This window comes from Amblyraja radiata, chromosome 8 (assembly GCF_010909765.2).
Source record: "Amblyraja radiata isolate CabotCenter1 chromosome 8, sAmbRad1.1.pri, whole genome shotgun sequence".
Lineage (NCBI taxonomy): Eukaryota > Metazoa > Chordata > Chondrichthyes > Rajiformes > Rajidae > Amblyraja > Amblyraja radiata.
Genome location: NC_045963.1, coordinates 50,745,599 through 50,769,719, shown reverse-complemented (window position 1 = coordinate 50,769,719; position 24,121 = coordinate 50,745,599). Strand labels below are relative to the sequence as shown.

General features: G+C 43.7%; 1 protein-coding gene across 3 annotated transcripts in view; it reads left to right on the top strand.

Annotated features, from left to right (window-relative positions):
* The first annotated feature begins 4,642 nt into the window (after positions 1 to 4,642).
* Positions 4,643 to 24,121, top strand: part of cnst (consortin, connexin sorting protein) — a 53,846-nt gene continuing 34,367 nt past the window's right edge. The window contains exons 1-5 of one of the 3 annotated variants that reach the window (XM_033025880.1): positions 4,643 to 4,710; positions 18,485 to 18,913; positions 19,230 to 19,396; positions 21,287 to 21,317; positions 22,539 to 22,625. In XM_033025880.1, the coding sequence (XP_032881771.1) occupies positions 18,550 to 18,913; positions 19,230 to 19,396; positions 21,287 to 21,317; positions 22,539 to 22,625 (649 nt within the window). In that variant the 5' untranslated portion in view covers positions 4,643 to 4,710; positions 18,485 to 18,549. Of the gene's footprint in view, positions 4,736 to 18,484; positions 18,914 to 19,229; positions 19,397 to 21,286; positions 21,318 to 22,538; positions 22,626 to 24,121 lie in introns of all 3 variants that reach the window. The other 2 variants (XM_033025881.1, XM_033025882.1) reach the window with 2 other exon arrangements.

Sequence of the window (24,121 nt, the reverse complement as noted above, 5' to 3'; positions counted from 1 at the left end):
TGATGGTAGTGGAACAGGTGTAGTGTTCTGTGGCTGAAGGAGGATTAGGGTTGTGCAAGAACTTTTTGGAATTGCAAGAAAGTAGCAATTGTTGAACCTCGTGGTTTGGGATATCGGGCTTCTGTACCTCCTGCCCCATGGTAGCAGAGCGAAGAGGGCATTGCCTGGTTGGTGAGGATCCTTGATGCTGGATACTGCCGTCTTCACATGTAGATGCTTTCAATGATTAAAGTGCTGCCACTTTAATTTTCATCTCCCTTTCTGACTATTGGTCTGTGGCCTTCTGTACTATTGTAACAAGGCTGAATTTAAACCTGAGGAGCTACACCTCATCTTCCATCTGAAGGCATCTGGAAGTCAACCATCTATAAAATTGTTTTTGCTGTCCAGCTCTTCAACCTGGTTCTAAGTTATATGCAGCCACTTCCAGAAATCTGCTCAAAAATATAAAATGCTCTGAGCGACCTGATCGTGGGTTTTGGAGAGTCGGGGTGGAGGGAGAGATGGAAGCAGAAACAGCAGCGGGGGCAGATATGGACGGGGAGCTGGGGCTGGCGAGTGTTTGAGGGGCTGGCGAGCTGCTCGCTGCAGCTCCTGCCATGGGGCAGCCTCAGTGCAAGAGTCCCGGGCCGTCGGAGGTGGCCGGGCCTTAGGTCGAAGGCGAGGAGGAAGCGTTGCGCCACTGCCGTGAGAGTCTCTGCGCCGAATTCGAATGGACCAGTCTGCGGCTCGGTGCATCCTGGAGGACAACCAGTGGCTGCTGTAAGTAGGTACCAAGGACTCAGTCGAAGCGGTGGAAGTTAGTAGCCTTCAAATGGGGGTGGTTGGAGAAAACATCCTGCTTGCCTGCTAGATTTTCACTCTTACTGCTCCCGATGTTGGGGGAATCCAGAAACAGGGGTCACAGTTTAAGAATAAGGGGTAGGCCATTTAGGACTGAGATGCGGATAAACTTTCTTCACCCAGAGATGGGGTGGGGGAATGGCCTGTATTTTTATCCATCCGTTTTTGGCGGTCGAGCAATAACAAAAATAATAATCACCTGCTCCTATCTCTCAAGTAGGCCCTACATTATCTTAAAAATACTTCAAACAAAAAACATTGTAATCATACTTCTACACTTCTCTAGAGCATGATTTTAATACATCAATTTCTAAAAGTCCCTACCATGGGAGGGGGAGTGCCCCCCTTCCCACAGCCTACCCACACTCAGTCGGGTACCCCTGAGGCCGGTGATCAGTGATCACTCACTTACACTGCAGGGGCCGCGGAATGTTTTTTTATCTGCACCACAGGCCTGTGTCTGCTCAGTTATTCAGTATATTCGGCATGAGTTTGATAGATTGTTGAATATCAGGGAAACACTCTCGATCTTTTGAATGGCAAAGTAACATTATGTGTACAACAATTAGAGGTTTTGATTCACAGTTCCAAAGACCCTAGTTTCAACCTAATCTCTATTTCTGTCAGTTTGGATCTGAAGAAGGGTTTCGGCCCGAAACGTCGCCTATTTCCTTCGCTCCATAGATGCTGCTGCACCCGCTGAGTTTCTCCAGCATTTTTGTGTACCTTGGATCATTTAATGTTCTCCCTGTGACCATGCAGGGTTCCTTTGGTAGGTTGGGGAGACAATATGGCAGTTACTGGAATCTTGAGTGAAAAAACAAACTGCTTGAGGAACATTTGGAGTTTAATTCAGATAAGTTGGAAGTGTTGCATTTTAGGAATTCAAAATAAGGCAGGATCTTCACAGTGAATGGTAAGTCCCTGGGGAGTGTTGTTGAGCAAAGGGATCTAGGAGTACAAGTATATAGTTTCCTGACGGTGGCATCACAGGTGGATAGGGTGGTGAATAAGACTTTTGGCACATTGGCCTCAATCAATCAAGGAATTAAGTATAGAGGTTGGGATGGTATGCCACAAGTGTACAAGATGATGTTGAGGACACACTTGTAGTATTGAGCTCTGTTTTGTTCCGCCTGCCATGGAAATATGCCATTAAGCTGGAAAGCAGAGAGATTTACAGGGATACTAGACCAAGTGGGACCCGTTGGGTCCCCTTCACACGGGAGGCCTGGTCCCCCAACACAACCCATTCCCCAACGCAATAGTCAACCATTCACCCATAGCCCCCATGGGAGGTGTGGTCCCCCAACGCAACCCGTTCCCCAACGCAATATTCCACCACTCACCCGTTCCCCCAACCCAATCTGTTCCCCCAACGCAATATTTCACCACTCATCCATCACCCCCAACTTTGCAGGGGTGGCTCAGTTCCCCTTATTCACCCTCCCTCATTTTAAACTTTAAAAAAAATGCAATTGCACTTGCTAAGGCTGCCAGGACTCCGTGTCCTGGGATTGCAACATTGTAGCAGCCATTGTGACATCATACCTGTAACTGCAGTGCAGATGGAAGACATTTTTCTCAAAGTGAGATTTTGTAAAGTTAAAAATGTGAATAACTTGTAAAATACAACATCAATCTGAACAAAACTTGATACACCACACCACATGACTATTGTGAGTAAGGTGGTCCAAAATTGTAGTGCTATCGTGTACTGTTTTGCCGTTGTTCCGGGATCACATAGGCAGACAAGCACACACACATATACATAGAAACAAACAAGATGAGAGTTTGACAGTTCAAGTTCAAGTGAGTTTATTGTCATGTGTCCCTGTATAGGACAATGAAATTCTTGCTTTGCTTCAGCACTCAGAACATAGTAGGCATTTACTACAAAACAGATAAGTTTTGTATAAATATAATATAAAGATAATATAAATATATACACACGTGAATAAATAAACTGAGTAAGTGCAAATAACAGATAATGGGTTATTAATAATCAGAGTTTTGTCCGAGCCAGGTTTAATAGCCTGATGGCTGTGGGGAAGTAGCTATTCCTGAACCTGGTTGTTGCAGTCTTCAGGCTCCTGTACCTTCTACCTGAAGGTGGCAGGGAGATGAGTGTGTGGCCAGGATGGTGTGGGTCTTTGATGATACTGCCAGCCTTTTTGAGGCAGCGACTCCGATAAATCCCCTCAATGGAAGGAAGGTCAGAGCCGATGGATGGACTTTTTGTAGTCTTTTCCTCTCCAGAGCGCTCAAATTGCAGAACCAAGCCACGATGCTCTCTACTGTGCACCTGTAGAAGTTAGAGAGAGTCCTCCTTGACAAACCGACTCTCCGTAATCTTCTCAGGAAGTAGAGGCGCTGATGAGCTTTCTTGATAATTGCATTAGTGTTCTTGGACTAGGAAAGGTCTTCAGAGATGTGCACGCCCAGGAATTTGAAGCTCTTGACCCTTTCAACCAATAAATGGGGCTGTGGGTCCCCCTCGTACTCCTTCCAAAGTCCACAATCAGTTCCTTGGTTTTGCTGGTGTTGAGGGCCAGGTTATTGCGCTGGTACCATATGGACAGTTGCTCGATCTCTCTTCTATACTCTGACTCATCCCCATCAGTGATACGTCCCACAACAGTGGTGTCGTCAGCAAACTTGATGATGGGGTTCGCACTGTGACTGGCTACGCAGTCATGAGTATAGAGTGAGTACAGCAGGGGGTAGACAGACTGACCAAATACGCTTAAATGGGACTTACTTAGATTGAACATTTTGGTCAGCAAGGATGAGTTGGCCCGAAGGGCTTGTTTCGTTGCTGTATGACTCTATGAACTCAGCAGGTCAGACAGCATCTGTGAGGGAAATGGACAGAAGTCTGAAAAAGGGACACAACCCAAAATATTCTCTGTCCATTTGCCTTCACAGATGTTGCCTGACCTGCTGAGTTGATACAGCAGCTTGCTTATGTTAGCAGATTAATTGGCTATTGGAAATCACTCCGGTGGTGAGTGGCAGGAAATCAGCTGTAAGCATGAAAGAAATAATATGTTACAGGAAGTCTCCAGAAAGGTCCCAACGAGAAACATCACATCTATTTTCTCCAGTCATCGTGGCTGACCTTATGAGTTACTCTATGAGTATTTTTTCGGAAACCAGCATCTGCAGTTCTTTGTTTTTACATCTTATCACTATGCATAATTGCCTTAAAACTGATGGGGTTGTGTTCAATGTTCCCAATGAGCTCTTCCACTGAAACGTCAGTCATTAGTCAGGCAAGCATGGCAATTGATAAGCAGAAGGGGGATAAATCATTTTTTACTAGTAGTACACAAGAAAAGATTTCACCAATAGAAATGCAAATATAGCCTCTTTCATGCACCATTCTGTTTCTGCAGCTCTTACAGCATTCCCTCCTTTTTACACTGTCAGTTTGAATTATTGTACCTTTCCCTGGAGTTTTGTCACCGAGGCTAATATATTATTAGTCACGAATGCAGTTTCACAAACTGGAGACAATCCTTTGCAAACTTTAATATCCCAGACCACAGTTTAGTTGGCAATGTCGGAAAATAAAAGGGTGAGGGAAGGAGAGTCAGTGGAGGTACCGGTCTGGAGGCGGGCTTGTGATTCTTGATGGAAGTCAGCAATGCGAATAACAGTTGCTTGAAGTGGTGAATTCGGCGGAGCAAGTCTTTCTTTTGGAGAGCGCCGCTGCACCGCGGCTGGCTGCCGATAGCGGGGGGACGCGCGGGAGGCCGTGGGCGGAGAGAACATGACGCTCTTTGGCTGCTGCCGAGTTCATCCCGGCGGCGCAGTGCGAGCTGTGACGGTGCCTGGATGTCGGAGGGAACGCGAGCGCGAGCGCGGGGTGACAGGGACGCGCGGGCAGGTAAGACGGGGGTGATGGCTGCGGGGCGCCGATCCCCTCCCCCTCCTCTCTTGTGGGGGAAATAAATAAATGAACGCGACAGTGTTTTGTGTTTCCCATATGGAGCTGCGATTGGAAAGGGAATGGGCAATGGCATCGGACCGGTGATGATTAGAGAGACGCTGGGCCCTACCTCCCGGGCCGCGGCCGCGGCTGCCCCCTCCCCTGCCCCACCGGGCCGCGGCCGCCCCCTCCCCTGCCCCACCGGGCCGCGGCTGCCCCCTCTCCTGCCCCACCGGGCCGCGGCTGCCCCCTCCCCTGCCCCACCGGGCCGCGGCTGCCCCCTCCACTGCCCCACCGGGCCGCGGCTGCCCCCTCCCCTGCCCCACCGGGCCGCGGCTGCCCCCTCTCCTGCCCCACCGGGCCGCGGGTGCCCCCTCCACTGCCCCACCGGGCCGCGGGTGCCCCCTCCACTGCCCCACCGGGCCGCGGCTGCCCCCTCTCCTGCCCCACCGGGCCGCGGGTGCCCCCTCCCCTGCCCCACCGGGCCGCGGGTGCCCCCTCCCCTGCCCCACCGGGCCGCGGCCGCGGGTGCCCCCTCTCCATGCGCCGCGCTTTGCCAGTTGCCCGGAGACAGCTGAGCAACCGGTGCTAGCCTTAGTGATTCTAGCGGCCACCCGGCCGGTGAAAGCCAAGACATTACCGATGCTGGAAATCTGAGATGAACATGGAAAATGTTGCAAACTTTCAGCCGACCAGGCAATGGAATTTGATCTCAAACCTTAGTTCTGTTTCTCTTTTTACGGATGCTGCCCGACCCGTTGAGCGTTTTTCTTTTGGAGAATTGTTTTCTTTTGGGGGTTCGTTTTGTTGCCGTCTCTCAGGCTATTTCTGTCACGTTCTGACTCTCCCGCTACCTTTGATGCTGTGCGATTCCGAGATCGCAACCCGCCTTACCTCCCCGTCCCGGAGCCGCATGCTCCTTCCGCCCTAGACACGGATACACTTAATCCCCACCCCTGCCATCCACCCAGTCCACAGGTGCATGTCCCACCCCTGCCCGTCCATGGCTACCTGCTTCACCTTCCCCCCTTTTGCGCAAGTGGAAATGAGTACAATGATTGATGGAGGTGACAGTGACGCTTAGATGTGATTGGACACCTGCACGCAAGGAACAGAGAGGCATGACACGGTCCCAATCCGCTCCACCTATCTGCTGCTCCAGTCACCCTCGAATTTGTTCCTTACATGTTTTGCATTTCAAAGCACTTCTGATGGCGTTAGGGTATGCCCTAGTGGTCGACCGGCTGTGGAGTGTGGGACACACCTCCGCCTATGCCTGATGATTGTGCACAATGAACTGACAGCGGGTCAAATCCTGCTGTCTTATTTAAACTCCAGTGAAACTGGGCCCAGATTGAAATACTGGACTTCACATGTGTGAACTACCCCCTTTTTCCATCACTATTCGTGGCTCATTTCCAGTGCCCACTTAAGCCACTTAATAAAACGCTATGCCCTCATTCCTCTCCTGTACTTTCTGGTGATTTTCTGTTTATATTGGGAAGTTTTGTTTTCATTGTTATTGACAGGTTTTTGGTTTTCTACCTTCTTAGCGTTGTAGATGTGACATCGGTGTATTGACAGTTAACTGTGCCTTGCCGTATTGTGCATAATTATGCCTTGAGATGGTACCTTTCTAAGGTGATCTTATAACTTGTTGATGTGTAGGTTTTACTTTTGTGTTCTTTTGGCATCTACAAATTGCTCATTTCATTTGTATTGCAGCCAACTGTATAGCACAACTGGGAAACCAGTCATGTCAACATAACTTGTTTATAGATCGTTATGTTGGTTGGAGAGAGTGAGTGCTGTTTCTTTCTCAGTTAGAATGTCTTTATTTCGTCAAAAAGCAAAAAAGCTGCAAAGCCCCACTATCCCCGTGTTAGGCAGCATCTGCAACAGAGAATCAGTTAATATTTATTATTTCCAGCATTTTTTGAGTTTATGCATTAAATTTGAGTTTTGCTGTTCAGATTTGCAGATTTTTAAAATTATGTGGGCTACTAGTGAATTTATAAGTAAATTCTTGCTCTGCTGCATCTGCTTTGGGCAGATAAAGCAATTGTGTCATTGACGTGTACACCCTAATTCCATCAAACATTACAGAAATTAAAGACCGTAGACACAAAATGCTGGAGTAACTCAGTGGGACAGGCAGCATCTCTAGAGAGAAGGAATGGGTGACGTTTCGAGTCAAGAAGAAGAAGGTTCTTGCTTTCCTTCTCTCCAGAGATGCTGCCTGTCCCGCTGACCCATTCCTTCTCTCCAGAGATGCTGCCTGTCCCGCTGAGTTACTCCAGCATTTTGTGTCTACCTTCGATTTAAACCAGCATCTGCAGTTCTTTCCTACAGAAATTAAAGAATGTTCCTTTGCAAATTGTCATTTCATTTGTGATCTACTTTTAATGTGGATTAACATATTTGAGAATTTCTAAATTGTCTATTAATTACATTTTAATTTATACCTAAAGTTTAGTTTTTTTTTTTAGTTATTGGAAGAAATCAGAGAAATAATTCATTCATCTTGTATTACTCTTTAGGTCTGCTGTAGAGTTTAGAATGGCATCTTTTTACCAACTTTAATTCATAGTTATATTGGTCGTATTGACATTGTATTTTGTTCTCTGGCCATTCCACTAGATCATAGAAACATAGAAAATAGGTGCAGGAGTAGGCCATTCGGCCCTTCGAGCCTGCACCACCATTCAATATGATCATGGCTGATCATCCAACTCGGTATCCTGTACCTGCCTTCTCTCTATACCCCCTGATCCCTTTAGCCACAAGGGCCACATCTAACTCCCTCTTAAATATAGCCAATGAACTGGCCTCAACTACCTTCTGCGGGAGAGAATTCCAGAGATTCACCACTCTCTGTGTGAAAAAAGTTTTCCTCATCTCGTTCCTAAAAGATTTCCCCCTTATCCTTAAACTGTGACCCCTTGTTCTGAACTTCCCCAACATCAGGAACAATCTTCCTGCATCTAGCCTGTCCAACCCCTTAAGAATTTTGTAAGTTTCTATAAGATTCCCCCCTCAATCTTCTAAATTCTAGCGAGTACAAACCGAGTCTATCCAGTCTTTCTTCATATGAAAGTCCTGACATCCCAGGAATCAGTCTGGTGAACCTTCTCTGTACTCCCTCTATGGCAAGAATGTCTTTCCTCAGATTAGGAGACCAAAACTGTACGCAGTGCTCCAGGTGTGGTCTCACCAGGACCCTGTACAACTGCAGTAGAACCTCCCTGCTCCTATACTCAAATCCTTTTGCTATGAATGCTAACATACCATTCGCCTTCTTCACTGCCTGCTGCACCTGCATGCCAACTTTTAATGACTGGTGTACCATGACACCCAGGTCTCGTTGCATCTCCCCCTTTCCTAATCGGCCACCATTCAGATAATAATCTACTTTCCTGTTTTTGCCACCAAAGTGGATAACCTCACATTTATCCACATTATACTGCATCTGCCATGCATTTGCCCACTCACCCAGCTTATCCAAGTCACCTTGCAGCCTCCTAGCATCCTCCTCACAGCTAACACTGCCCCCCAGCTTCGTGTCATCCGCAAACTTGGAGATGTTGCATTCAATTCCCTCGTCCAAATCATTAATATATATCGTAAATAGCTGGGGTCCCAGAACTGAGCCTTGCGGTACCCCACTAGTCACTGCCTGCCATTGTGAAAAGGACCCGTTTACTCCTACTCTTTGCTTCCTGTCTGCCAGCCAGTTCTCTATCCACATCAATACTGAACCCCCAATACCGTGTGCTTTAAGTTTGTATACTAATCTCTTATGTGGGACCTTGTCGAAAGCCTTCTGAAAGTCCAGATATAACACATCCACTGGTTCTCCCTTATCCACTCTACTAGTTACATCCTCAAAATATTCTATAAGATTCGTCAGACATGATTTACCCTTCATAAATCCATGCTGACTTTGTCCAATGATTTCACCACTTTCCAAATGTGCTGCTATCCCATCTTTAATAACTGATTCTAGCAGTTTCCCCACTACCGACGTTAGACTAACTGGTCTGTAATTCCCCGTTTTCTCTCTCCCTCCCTTTTTAAAAAGTGGTGTTACATTAGCTACCCTCCAATCCTCAGGAACTACTCCAGAATCGAAAGAGTTTTGAAAAATTATCACTAATGCATCCACTATTTCTGGGGCTACTTCCTTAAGTACTCTGGGATGCAGCCTATCTGGCCCTGGGGATTTATCGGCCTTCAATCCATTCAATTTACCTAACACCACTTCCCGGCTAACCTGGATTTCACTCAGTTCCTCCATCTCATTTGACCCCCGGTCCCCTGCTATTTCCGGCAGATTATTTATGTCTTCCTTAGTGAAGACAGAACCAAAGTAGTTATTCAATTGGTCTGCCATGTCCTTGTTCCCCATGATCAATTCACCCGTTTCTGACTGCAAGGAACCTACATTTGTTTTAACTAATTTTTTTCTCTTCACATATCTATAAAAGCTTTTGCAGTCAGTTTTTATGTTCCCTGCCAGTTTTCTTTCATAATCTACATTGTGACCTTGCAATGCAGACTGACTGTAATATGAATTTGTGTTTATTATAACAGTGTAATAATATAATAATAATAATATATCTTTTATTGTCATTGCACGTCAGTGCAACGAGATTTAGTGTGCAGCTGCACTGATGTACAAGAAGGTAAATAAATACAAGACATCAATAAGCAAGCTGAATTGATTGACGTGACCATCTGAGGGAGACTGTCCAAAGGGGGTGGGTGGGGCGGCACTCATTAGGGCCGGTTCAGAGCCGCTATAGCTCTTGGGATAAAACTGTTCCTAAGTCTGGAGGTTCGGGCGTAGAAGGCCTTGTAGCGTCTGCCGGGGGTAAGTAGTTGAAACAGACCGTGGCAGGGGTGTGATGAGTCCTTACGGATGCTGAGGGCCTTCCTGAGGCACCGTGTGTGGTAGATGCCCTCCAAGGCTGGTAGCTCTGTCCCGATGATCCGCTGCGCTCTGTTGACGACGCGCTGAAGAGCTCTCCTCTCCGCCTCCGTGCAGCTGAGATACCACACAGAGATGCCATACGTTAATATGCTCTCTGTGGTGCAGCGGTAGAACGTTATCGGCAGCTGTTGGGGCAGACCAGTCTTTTTTAATGTCCCCAGGAAGAACAGTCGTTGCTGTGCCTTCTTGACCAGCGCGGCGGTGTTTGTGGACCATGTGAGGTCTTCTGAAATGTGAGTGCCCAGAAACTTAAAGCTGGACACTCTCTCCACACTTTCCCCATAAATGGAGATTGGGGCGTATTCTCCAGAATGGGACCTCCTGAAGTCAATAATCAGCTCCTTGGTCTTGGAGGTGTTTAGTGCCAAGTTGTTATTGGCGCACCAGTCCGCCAGGTTCAGCACATCCGCTCTGTAGTTTGTTTCATCACCGTTGGTGATCAGCCCAATCACTGTTGTGTCGTCTGCAAACTTCACGATGGTGTTGGTGTTGAATGCAGGGACACAATCGTGAGTGAAGAGGGAGTAGAGCATGGGGCTTAGTACACAACCCTGTGGTGTGCCGGTGCTCAGGGTGATGCTGGAGGACAGGTGCGGGCCCAGTCTCAACTGCCAGTGTAAACTGCTTCATGCAAAAAGTGCTGGGGTACAGGTGTTCAAGAAACAGCAGTTTATCAGCCTGCTGTAATGCAAAAATCTGAAATTAAGCTGAACATTCTGGAACCATTTACAATAAGCAGGAAGGCCTGTTGAGAGAAAAACAAGAGTTTACATTTACAGTCACATTTATAGACACATAGAAAATAAGTGCAGGAGTAGGCCATTCAGTCCTTCGAGGCAGCGACACCGTTCAATGTGATCATGGATGATCATCCAAAATCAGTACCCTATTCCTGCTTTCTCCCCATGTCCCTTGATTCTGTTAGCCCTAAGAGCTATATCTAACTCTCTCTTGAAAACATCCAGAGGATTAGCCTCCACTGCCTTCTGTGGCAGAGAATTCCACAGATTCACAACTCTCTGGGTAAATCGTTTTTTCTCGTCTAAGTCCTAAATGGCCTACCCCTTATTCTTAAACTGTGACCGCTGGTTCTGGACTCCCCCAACATCGGGAATTTTTTTCCTGCATCTAGCCTGTCCAATCCCTTAAGAATTTTATGTTTCTATAAGATCCCCTCTCACCCTTCTAAATTCCAGTAAATATAAGCCCAGTCGATCCATTCTTTGCATTTCAGATATGATGAATTGTCTGATGGATACCTTTAAAATTATGAAAGGATTTAATAGTGCAGATGTAGGCATGCTGTTTTTTAATTTGTAAATGAAATCATAACAATTATGTAAATATGATTATGGTCATTCATAAGTTCAGTAGGGAACTACTTTATAGCAGTAAAATGTGGAATTCACAAGGAGTAGTTGAGCCAGATAGTGTTAATTTAGTTAAATAACCACAAAAGGGAGGAATAGAAAGATTTGTTGACACGGTTGGACAAAAGTGTATGTGTAGTTTAAATGGCCTACTATTGTGTTATAAATACTATACAGTTTTTTAAAACTTGGACTTGTTAGTTCTTGGGAAAGTATTCCCACACTTCTGTAGATGTACCAAGGGTTTTGACCTAGTAGTAAAGGATTGTGATATTTGTGAAAAAGCTATTAATCTGGTACGTTAGTGGTGCCAGACTGGCAAATTGCGAATTATTGAATGTTATTCCCATTTAATACACCACTATCCGTTTGAATTCACTTTTTTTTCCATGATGTTAAGCAGTATTATAACGCCTGTGAATCCATTGAGTTTTACGGGAAAGTGGGTGTCAGGTGAGCCAGAATCAGTGAGCTACATATTCGGTACAGTACACAGGAAGTGGAGAAAGTACATTTTATAATCTCAATTAAACAGGCTGTTTTGTGGATGAGTTGAGAATCTTGTGGTTTTGGAACTTAACTGTGTACGTGGATAGTCTTGCATTCATACACCTGGCCTATGCTTTATACGTGACGTAATGGTTTTGTAGTCAGAAGCTGATTCGTTCACTAGAGAAGGAAATCTCTGTATGCAATGCTCTAGTTTTGGACAGTGATCATGACGTTCTGAAGAAGGGTCTCAACCCGAAACATCGCCTATTCCTTCGCTCCATAGATGCTGCCTCACCCGTTGAGTTTCTCCAGCATTTTTGTCTACCTTCGATTTTTCCAGCTTCTGCAGTTCTTTCTTAAACATGACGTTCTCATTTGTTTCTCTAACCAGAATGCAAGTGGATTAAGCTACACTGTATCTGCACAAATCTGATTAGACAGTATTTGTGAGTACTGTGCACCACACTGTATGAAAACTAAGTTAGTCTGAGGGTGAGTAGAGTGTTTTAATATTTTTAAAACATTTTGATTGTCAAGGCCTATATATTTGTAAATATTTCTGATACTTTGGACAATATCTGGCAACATACCCAAGCCAAATGTCAAAACACTTCAGTGGGCCGAATTTACTCTTATTGCTGCAAGACCTCACTTACCTTAATGCTGTACCAATCAAGTTGGAGTTGAGATTGTGGTGCAAGTTGCTGTTCCCACAGTATGTAGGGAGTGGTGAGGATGTAGGGTTTATCGGCCCTAGGAACTTCAGGCGAGTATCAAATTGTGGATTAACGTGTCAGTTTACCTTTGGATAATTACATATTGCATGAAATTGTAGTTGCAGGAAGTCCCCAGCTAACATCAGGGTTCTGCACCTGAGCACTGTTCATAACCCAAGCTGTTTGTAAATCAGAAACAAAATAAAAGTGTGTCATGTGGGTCACAGAAACTGCTGTGATGGAAGAGTGAGCAGGTGCAGGTTGGCTTCACTGACCCTGTGAGTGAGCGAGGGAATCTACTCAGTGCTTCCACCTCTGCCCGCTCTACCCAGCCTAAGAATTTTGTGGCTTGCGCGTGGTGGGTGTGAAGTGAAGTCACTTGGAAATGCCCCTTCCCAGTCGGCAGAGGATGCCTGCAACAATGACCATGTTTATCCCCATCCATATTGCTGGTCTCTCAAATGCTTGTTTGTGTAATGGACTAAATCACCCCCATGTTTTTGTTACATTGAGGCTTGAATTCCAAGATTTTTTTTGGCTGACTTTCCATGTTCCATTTGTGTAAAATAAAATAGTATAGTGGTTAAGTTCATGGGCTAATATCTGAAGGATTGGACTTGTAATTTGAAGATATGAGTTCTTGACCCAAATTGGCAGCTGGATATTTTGCATTACTTTTCCCTGGCCACTGAACTGGTCTAATTGTTCAGGCAGTAAATTTGGGTAGTAATACTGATCTAACATACAGCCCTCGTATACCATAAAAGATTATTCAAACTCCATATTCAAACTCCTATTATCCCATTCAACCTTCTTTAGCATCTCTGCTTTTCAAGATTCAAGGTCACGGTCAGTTTATTGTCACATGTACCAGTGAAATTTGAGTTACCATACTGCCATACTAAGTGAAACGCAACAAGACACACAACCACATAAAAGTTACATAAACATCCATCACAGTGGATTCCACATTCCTCACTGTGATGGAAGGCAGTAAAGTTCAATCTTCTTCCTCTTTGTTCTCCCGTGGTCGCGGCAGTCAAACCATCCGCAGTCGGGGCGATCAAAGTTCTCGTCGGGGTCATCGAAACTCCCGCTTCGGGGCGGTTGAAATTCTCTCCGCGGCATGGAGCTCCCGAGTCGGCCTCTTCTTACCAGAGATCGCGGGCTTCACGATGTTAAAGTCCACAGGCCCCGCGGTAGGAGCTTCGATCCCCGGCAAAGGGATTGCAAGCTCCGCAATGTTAAAGTCCTGCAGACTCCTGCGGCTTGGAGCGCAGGACGGAGATACAATACGGAAAAAATTGCTCCTCCGTCAAGGTAAGAGATCGGAAAAAAGTTTCCCCCAACCCCACCCCCCCACATAAAACAACCCAAGGAATACAAAAACATACTTTTAACACATACAAAAAGTAGAAAGGACAGAAAGACTTGGCGAGGCAGCCACTGCTGGTGGCGCAGGAGAGGCCGAACAGGCCAGTGGACAACAACCGCTAGTGTTTCATGCTCGTTTGCCAGACTCCACAATGGGCGGGTCCTGCCGCGCAAGTGGTCAGGGACAAGACACGGCCATGGTGAAAGGGTGACAAATGCCCACTCGTCGCGGCAATCCTGGGCACGGGTGATCCGCAATGCTTCACCCACTGGCGTGAGGTCGTCGGCCGACAGGTGTGCGTTTTCTCCTCTGGGCCACCGAATCGCCTCCTCCTCTTGCGGTGTGAGTCCTCTATGACCTGGTTCTCCACCCAGTGGGCTGAGTCAAGCCTCCGAGGTCATCGCACCTTGTCGCTTTGGGTGGAAGCACATGCGAGCCTCTATGGGAGTTGTTCGCAAAGGCGGAACGGTTTGTGTTTTCTCGGCACTTTTTGAACGAGCGAGAGACACAGAGAGCGAGAGAGAGAGAGAGAGAGGGGGGGGGCGTTTGTGGTGTGTGTGGTGCTGCAACCCCCATCGTTGTCGGTTATGGTTTAGTGAAAGTTTCTCTCAGGCTGATCCTGCCGGTAGCATATGCTTGTCTCAAAGATTAAGCCATGCATGTCTAAGTACACACGACTGGTACAGTCAAACTGCGAATGGCTCATTAAATCAGTTATGGTTCCTTTGATCGCTCACTTTCTTACTTAGATAATTGTGGTAATTCTAGAGCTAATACATGCTAACGAGCGCTGAGCCCATTGGAGATGATCAGACCAAAACCAATCCGGACTCGCCCGACAGCTTTGGTGACTCCAAATAACCTGGGGCCGATCATACATCCTCGTGACGGCGACAATACATTTTAATGTCTGCCCAATCAACTTTCAATGGTACAGGTGCACAACCTTTTATCCGAAATTCCGGAAACCGAAAAGCTCCGAAAACCGGACATTTTTTCCAGGATGTCGTCTGCACACCAAAGCTCGCGTTTGGCGCCAAACTTGACCCGAAACGACCCACGGTCAACCCAGGTCTGTACTACTGTAGTGGCTGCCTCCTCCCCGGAGACCGGGGAGACACTTAAACATCTGTAAATCATTGCTTAAATGTTAGTCAGTTAGTTTGGAGGGCTTTTATGTGAAGGGGAGGGGGGGGGGGGGGGGTGAAGGGGGAAACTTTAATTCTTAGTCCCCTACCTGGTCGGAGAGGCGGGGAGCGGGCAATGCCTTACCGGGTCGCTGTGCAGTAAGATCTGGAGCTCCAACCGGCGCTGGTTGGAGCTCCGACCCCGGCGACTCTACCCCTGGCTGCGCGGCGCTCCAAATCCAGCGCGGCCCACGGCCGGACGCCCGCAACCCCAGCTCCCCGATGTTGGGAGTCGGCGTCCACAGCGCTCTGGAGCTTACTGCACGGCGACCCGGTAAGGCATTGCCCGCTCCCCGCCTCTCCGACCAGGTAGCGGACTAAGAATTAAAGTTTCCCCCTTCACCCCCCCCCCCACCACATAAAATCCCTCCAAACTAACTGACTAACATTTAAGCAATGATTTACAATGATTCCCCTGTCTCTGGGGAGGAGGCAGCCGCTCCAGACTTTCAGCCGCCCGCTACTACCTAATCTACGCTAAAAATCTTCCATTCCGAAATCCGAAAAATTCCGAAATCCGAGAAGTGTCTGGTCCCAAGGCTTTCGGATAAAAGGTTGTGTACTTGTACTATCTGTGCGTACCATGGTTACCACAGTTAACGGGGAATTGGGCTTCGATTCCAGAGAAGGAGCCTGAGAAACGGCTACCACATCCAAGGAAGGTAGCAGGCGCGCAAATTACCCACTCCCGACTCGGGGAGGTGGAACAACAATGGCAGGTATTTCTGGGAATAATACAGAAGCTGTAGGATCAGTTCATTCCAAAGAGGAAGAAAGATTCCAAGGGGAGTAAGGGGAGACCGTGGCCGACAAGGGACGTCAGGGACAGTATAAAAATAAAAGAGAAGAGGTACAACGTAGCAAAGATGAGCGGGAAGCAAGAGGATCGGGTAATGTTTAAAGAGCAACAGAAGATAACTAAAGAGGCAATATGGGGAGAAAAGATGAGGTACGAAGGGAAGCTAGCCAAGAATATAAAGAAGGATATTAAAAGCTTCTTTTGATATGTGAAGAGGAAAAAATTAGTTAAGACCAAAGTTAAAACCCTCGAAGACTGAAAAAGGTGAATTTATTGTGGGGAACAAGGAAATGGCAGATGTGTTGAACAGGTACTTTGGATCTGTCTTCACTAAGGAGGACACAAAAAAACTTCCTGATATAGTAGTGGCCAGAGGATCTGGGGTGACGGAGGAACTGAAGGAAATCCACATTAGGCAGGAAATGGTGCTGGGTAGACTGATGGGACTGAAGGCTGATAAATCCCTAGGGCCTGATGGTCTGCATCCCAGGGTACTTAAGGAAGTGGCTCTAGAAATCGTGGACGCATTGGTGATAATTTTCCAATGTTCTATAGATTCAGGATCAGTTCCTGTGAATTGGAGGGTAGCTAATGTTATCCCACTTTTTACGAAAGGCGAGAGAGAGAAAACGGAATTATAGACCAGTTAGCCTGACATCGGTGGTGGGGAAGATGCTGGAGTCAATTATATAAGATGAAATAGCGACACATTTGGATAGCAGTCACAGGATTGGTCCGAGTCAGCATGGATTTACGAAGGGGAAATCATGCTTGACTAATCTTCTGGAATCTTTTGAGGATGTAACTAGGAAAATGGACAAGGGAGAGCCAGTGGATCTAGTATACCTGGACTTTAAGGAAGCATTTGATAAGGTCCCACATAGGAGATTAGTGAGCAAAATTAGAGCACATGGTATTGGGTGTAGGGTACTGACATGGATAGAAAATTGGTTTGCAGACAGGAAACAAAGAGTTGGGATTAGCGGGTGCTTTTCAGAATGGCAGGCAGTGACTAGTGGGGTACCGCAAGGCTCAGTGCTGGGACTGCAGCTATTTACAATATACATCAATGATTTAGATGAAGGGATTCAAAGTAACATTAGCACATTTGCAGATGACACAAAGCTGGGTGGCAGTGTGAACTGTGAGGAGGATGCTATGAGAATGCAGGATGACTTGGACAGGTTGGGTGAGTGGGCAGATACATGGCAGATGCAGTTTAATGTGGATAAATTTGAGGTTATCCACTTTGGTAGCAAAAACAGGAAGGCCGATTACTATCTAAATGGTGTCAAGTTGGGAAAAGGGGACGTACAATGGGATCTGGGGGTTCCTTGTTCATTAGTCAATGAAAGTAAGCATGCAGGTACAGCAGGCAGTGAAGAAGTGAATGGCATTTTGGCCTTTATAACAAGAGGAGTTGAGTATAGGAGCAAAGAGGTCCTTCTGCAGTTGTATAGGGCCCTAGTGAGGCCACACCTGGAGTATTGTTTGCAGTTTTGGTCCCCTAATTTGTGGAAGGACATTCTTGCTATTGAGGGAGTGCAGCGTAGGTTTACAAGGTTAATTCCTGGGATGGCGGGACTGTCGTATGCTGAGAGAATGGAGCGGCTGGGCTTGTATACTCTGGAGTTTAGAAGGATGAGAGGGTATCTTATTGAAACATATAAGATTATTAAGGGTTTGGACATGCTGGAGGCAAGAAACATGATCCCGATGTTGGGGGAGTCTAGAACCAGGGGCCACAGTTTAAGAATAAGGGGTAAGCCATTTAGAATGGAGACGAGGAAACACTTTTTCTCACAGAGTTGTGAGTCTGTGGAATCCTCTGCCTCAGAGGGTGGTGGAGGCCGGTTCTCTGGATACTTTCAAGAAAGAACTCGATAGGGCTCTTAAAGATAGCGGAGTCAGGAGATATGGGGAGAAAGCAGGAACGGGGTAATGATTGGGGATGATCAGCCATGATCACATTGAATGGCGGTGCTGGCTCGAAGGGCCGAATGGTCTACTCCTGCAACTATATTTAAAAAAATTAAAAACTAAACAATACAGGACTCTTTCGAGGCCTTGAAATTGGAATGAGTACACTTTAATTCCTTTAACTAGGATCCATTGGAGGGCAAGTCTGGTGTCAGCAGCCGCGATAATTCCAGCTCCAATAGCGTATATTAAAGCTGCTGCAGTTAAAAGTAGAGGTATGTGATGGTGAAGCACTGTGATTCCTTCTTGAAAACTCTATTCCTCTGTCTTCCTTTTAAAATATTCAATAACATAAACTACATCTTTTACAAGCTAATTATTTCTTGACTCACTCCGGTAATATATAAATGTTTCACAATGATCAATATATAATGGACCAAGAAATATCATATGGAAATGCCACATGAACAGTTTTATTTTGCCTCATGAATCATTTTTATTTGATTGTCGGGTTTATAGTCATATATGCTGAAGGATGGTGAGATACAGGTCCAATGAAAAATCTTGCTTGCAGCAGCAAACAAGACGCATATAAACTCGGGTAAACACACAAGGGTCAAGGGACTCCCAAGAGTCAACAACGACTAATTGTCATATGCACTGACAACAGAACAATTTAATTCTTTCTTGCTGCTACTTAACAGGCCCATAATTGCAATAACATACATAATATATAATTAAAAATACAATAAATTAATAATTATAAGAAAAATCAAGTTATCAAGTTAAAACTGTCATGGGTTTGATTTGAATGAATATTTCCCTTACTAAATTGATTTAATACTTTTTTTACTAGATCAACATTAAAAGATTTTGAAGGAAATTGATGTTTCCAGGCTGATCTACAGTAGAACGTTCTCATGGATGAAGGAGAATTGGTTAAGGTTGAAGTGGAAACAGCTGACAATATCTGTAATGAGTGTGTGGGAAATTCCACCTCAGTAACTTCAGATGAAAATAAAAATCAGATTTGTGAAGCACAGTTAGTGTCATCATCCACTGATGAAATAATGGGAGGCCAGGAGCAGGATTTAATCAATAACAATGAAGAAGACTGTGAAAGAACTGACTTTGAGATTACACAAACAGACTGCATGGAGGCAGATTGTAATGTTAAGACCGAGGTTTTGAACGGCATCACTAGCTCGAACACCAAACCGTCAGTGGAGAAAGAAATGACGTGTGATTCAGATACACCCATCATATTAAAAACCATCCCTGCAGGTAAGTTTTCAAATAGAATCATTTGCTGCTCAAACTAATCAAAACTGAGAATTACAACTGTTTATGGTATTTTAACAAGATGGAAAGAAATAGTTGTTATTTTGTGTTTCTTTCAAATAAATGTAGTGGATGGTATTTCTCTCTGAACTTGCCCCGCTGAAATGTAGAAATGTTTTCTGATGTGTCGAGACTTCTTACCTGATATTTATTTTAATTTGTCTGGTCACTGCTGAGAATTTCATGCTATCGTGACAGAAGTGCATTGTAATACTTCTTCTGGATCTTTCAGCAATGTCATATTTTATTTTTTTGTCAGATGGTATATCCAAATCTCCGAGCATTGCCACCTGCAAGGGAAGTGATGAGTTGGAAGTAAATTGTCAGCAAGTTGACAAGGAAGAACTCCTACAGGCTCTACTCAACTGCATCCAGAAAGCTACAGAGTTAAACGATTGCAGTACGCTGCCGTACCTCCTTCATCAGGTGCAGGGAGTGCTATATTTTTACCCATGTTTCTCACAGATAAAGCATCAATAAAAGGAAGAATGAGTTCTGAATATGTGTATTTGCTTTGATAAATTCAGTATATTTTAAATATTTTCCCTTAAAATTCACATGTTAAACATCAAGAGTTGTGACCAGAATAAAGGGGAATCAATAGTTGTCAGGTAAAACTGTAAGGATACAATTGGAGATCTTTGAACATGTGATAAAATGTTCAGCATAGGGCATCTGCCCTGACTCCAGGGAACCTCTGATCCATCTCCGCCTCATGAGATATCCACTTGTCTCTCTCATCAATTATCTTAATCTGGTTGGCCCTCAGCCTCCTCCACTCCAAGGCAAAAAAAATCCGGGGAATCCATTCTGTCCTTTTAACTTAAGTACTTCATCCCAGGCACCCTCCTGGTGAATCTCCTCTACACTCCAGTGCAATCCTATTCAATCTATGGTGTGGTTACCAGATCTGCACATTGTGCCACCAACTCTGGCTTAAGCAATATTTTATATAGTTGTACTATAACCTTCCTTACTCTTATATTCTATACTCCTGGCATCACAGATAGATAGGATGTTGCCAACTCCAGGAATCTTCAGGTCCCTTTGTTCATCAATACTCCTAGGGTCTTACCATTCATTATGTATATCTTACCCTTATTAGTGTTCCTAAAGTGCATCAAATGCACAGTTATCAAGATTCAATTCCATTTCTCATTGTTAGTCCTTCTCCAACTGACCAATACCATAATGAAACTTAAGACCACCCTTTTCGCTATCAACACCACCAACTCTTGCATCATCTGCAAATGTATTAATCAAGATTTCGCCATTCACATCCAAATTATGAATGTACACAATCAACAGTAATTATTCCAGCAGTGATCCTTGTGCTACACCACTGGTGAATATGGGGTTGTTTATGTTGGGAGATAAGAGGTTGCCAGGCTTGATAGAAATAACCTAAATCGTGACTGGTTTACATGGTATAAACAAAACATTTTTTCTGTTAATGATGGTTAAAGGGGGGGGGGGGGGGGAGGTTAATCAAAGTGGGCATTAAATGGGGGATTTCTAGATAAAAATTATCCTTAAAAATACATTAATGTGTGGTCTTTAAGACCGGAAACAAACAGTAAATCGCGGCTTTTAAAAGGAAAAGAGATGTACGTTTGAAATAAAATAATTTGTATGGCTGCAGGAAAAAAATTGAATGAATAGGACAGAATTGAATTTATACATGAGGTTGGCATGAATTTGATAGCTGTAATGACTTTATGATTCTATCACCATGTTTTTTCAAAGTTGGCTGGGTAGAGGTTAGGAATTGGGGTTGCATGATACAACATTTTTATTTGTATTACTAAAATGGATGTTCAGAGTGCTTATTTTTATTTATATGTTTGAAGGATAATTACCAGGCTATCAACAAACACTGTACTTTGAGATTCTCCAAGTTGCAAAAAATTGCTTTATCATTTATTTTTCAATTTAATGATAATGTAATTTATTAATCGGAATTATACTTGGATGCTGTTTTGATAAATAACATTCTAATTATATAACTCAATAGACAACTTGATAATTACTGAGTAAAACTTCATAAATACGCCAGTGCTCATCAATTGAGAGTTTGATTTTAATTTTATGTGCAACCATTTTGCATATGTACATTTTCATAGTTTACATAGTTTTAGTCTCGATAAATGTTGTAAATTTCTGCAGTATTTAAAAAGACAGAACCAACAATGTAACTTTTTGCATTAACTTTGTATATATTCGATTATACACCTCTACATTTAGTCTAAGTGCAACACAGTAAATGCGATGATGGATTCATTCTGGGATCACCAATTGTTATTTTCTCATTTTCAGACCGCTGAAATCTATTTTGATGAAGAAGAATGTATCCTTTATCTTTCTACTTTTTCATATTTTCATAAATTCTTTCCTCTTATTCGCCTTTTATTTTTTATGTTTTATTTTTTGTCCCTTCCATAGTTAATCAATTAAGCAGTATCATTGGTTTAATTTTTTTCCTCTGACTATTCAGGTGGAGATTTGTTACTCCCAATGTTAAATATTTAGCACATCATCAGAGGTGAGTTTGTGCTCTTTATCCTAATGCCCATATTGTAAACATAAAAAGCAGTACCTCTATTCATATTCTCTCTACTCAACCTATGGGTGATGAGGGTACTGAACTCGTGGACCTTGGAGTCAGCACTCCCATCTGCAACTGGATCCTTGACTTCCTGACCAAGAGACCACAATCAGCGAGGATCGGTGATAAATCATCCTCTACGTTAATCCTCAACACTGGTGCTGTGCAAGGATGTGTTCTCAGCCCCCTACTATACTCCTTATACACTCATGACTGTGCAGCCAAATGCCAATCCAACAATTTACAAATTCGCAGATGACACTACCATTGTAGGCCACATATCAAATAATGACGAGACGAAATACAGATAAAAGATTGAGAACCTTGTAACTTGATATCAGAAGTTTGAAAACTCCTGCCTCCAGATTCAGGGGCAGTTTCTTCCCAGCTATTCTCAGGCAACTGAACTGCCTTTTCACCAGCTGGATTGTAGCCCGGACCTCCGATGTACCTCATTGGAATTATTTTTTATTGGAGTTTATTTTGCAATAAATGTTGTGCTTTTATACTTTATCTGTACACTATGGACACTCGATTGTCTTTTCTAATAAATAGAGATCCACAGAATACCTCTTGAAGCTTAGTCATTTTCTCTTTTGCCTTCATGGATATCAGTGTTCAACTCCACTATCAGCATTCAAACATCAGTCATGGTCCAGCCATGTCTATTTCCCCTTTATCACATGCTCACTCATGTTTTCCAGCAGATATTCTGCAGTATCGTTTCAGATTATATTAATCTAATTTTCTTGATGTGTAAAAAACATAATATTGGTTAAGCACAGAATTTATTGTACCTTTGCTGCGGTGTTAGGACAGAAATATTGTTTCTGCAATTCTATATTAGAAATCCTTGCCTTTTCGGTAGAATTTTACACTGCTATAATTGTGAGTTTGAGTAAATGATTATGTATTCAGCTTGATGCTTGAGCAATAAGTGATCTTCCTTTACCTTACGCATAGATGAGAAAGCGATAGAATTTATTCAGCTGGAGAAACTGTATCATCAAAAATTGCTGACAAATCTTGCTGCCATTCAGGAGCACTGGGGTATGGACACCATATATAAGTAATGAACACTGTCATTAAAAAAAATTGTGGGCTTCAATATACTTTTGCGTTTCTGGTCTATAAGGCTTTTAGTTACGGCTTACTAAAGTTTCAGTTTTTGTACGACAGATATTTAATTCTTAAATTTGTAGTTTCTTTTTGAAGCCATGTTTTTCTGTTGCAGACATTTCTGTCTTTCTGCATAGAATTTCAGCTGCAAAATTGGGTTGTTTTCCCTGCTGTAAAAACTATAATACTGAAATCAATTTGATTTTATGAAGAGAAACAAAACGCTGAAAGCACCTAGGAAACCAGACAGGATTTATGGAGAGAGAAATGAACTTGTTTTCTCATTTCAGGTGAAAGACACTGCGTCAGAACTGGATAAATGATAAAGCAAGTTAGTGTTATCGAGGAGGTTGGGGAGGGATACATAGTACAAAGAGAAATGCTTTTTATAAACTTTGTTGGCAAATAAGATTGAAAACTTTGAGTACGATTGCTCAGATAACTTAAAATGGCTGTTTCAAGAAAATTGTACCTGTTCATAACAGACTCCTCCAGTTTTGGTATCACAAACATACTTGGTTCATTCGTTGACCAGGTTCAGCGATCAAGTACATTTGAGTGTCCTATAAAAAAGCCGGAGCAGGAAATATTTGATGGGCCCTGGGGAAAAACAAACAGTTGGATTAATCAAATAGGTTTTTTGAAAAGACAAATCTTGACCATGTTATGATGTATAGCATTATGTGGCATAACATTGTAAAATAGGAAGATTTTTTTATAGAACATTGTTTGGACATTATTTACAGTACTCTGCACAATTCTGGTGGAGATCTTGTCATGATTTAGAAGCTCTGGAGGTGGAAAATATATTTCCACGTTTGAAATCAGAATGATATTTGTAATTATCAAGAAAAGTTATATAGGTTGTCTCTGTGGAAGAGGGAAAACCAATAAGTGACTTGTCAGATCTTTAACATTATAACTGCATTTCATCAGGGGAGATACAGATATTTTCAATTGCATGCTGATACCAAAATTAGAACCTACTATATTATAAAGTAGTTACTAATAAATCCATTTAGAGAATTAAAGAAATACTTTTTTGTTGGAGTTCAATGGGATGAACATAATACAACAAGGAGTGATATTCTGATGAATAAATTCAGGAGATGCTCTCTTGACAGATTAAGAAAGGATTAGAAAGTGCTTTTAAAGGCTTGAGCCGTACAAATTGGCTTGTTAATGTACTGCACATTTTGCATGTGGCAAATGAATACAATGTCACTTAGCAGGTACAATTTCATTGTCCTATACAGGGACACATGACAATAAACTCACTTGAACTTGAACTTGAACTAAAGACATTTGGACAAATATATTGAGAGGAAGGGTTTAGAGAGCTATATGAGAGCTATATAGGCCAAACAAGCAGAACCCAGTACGCCAACTTGATGACCATGAACTAGGTAGACCAAAGGGTCTTATTC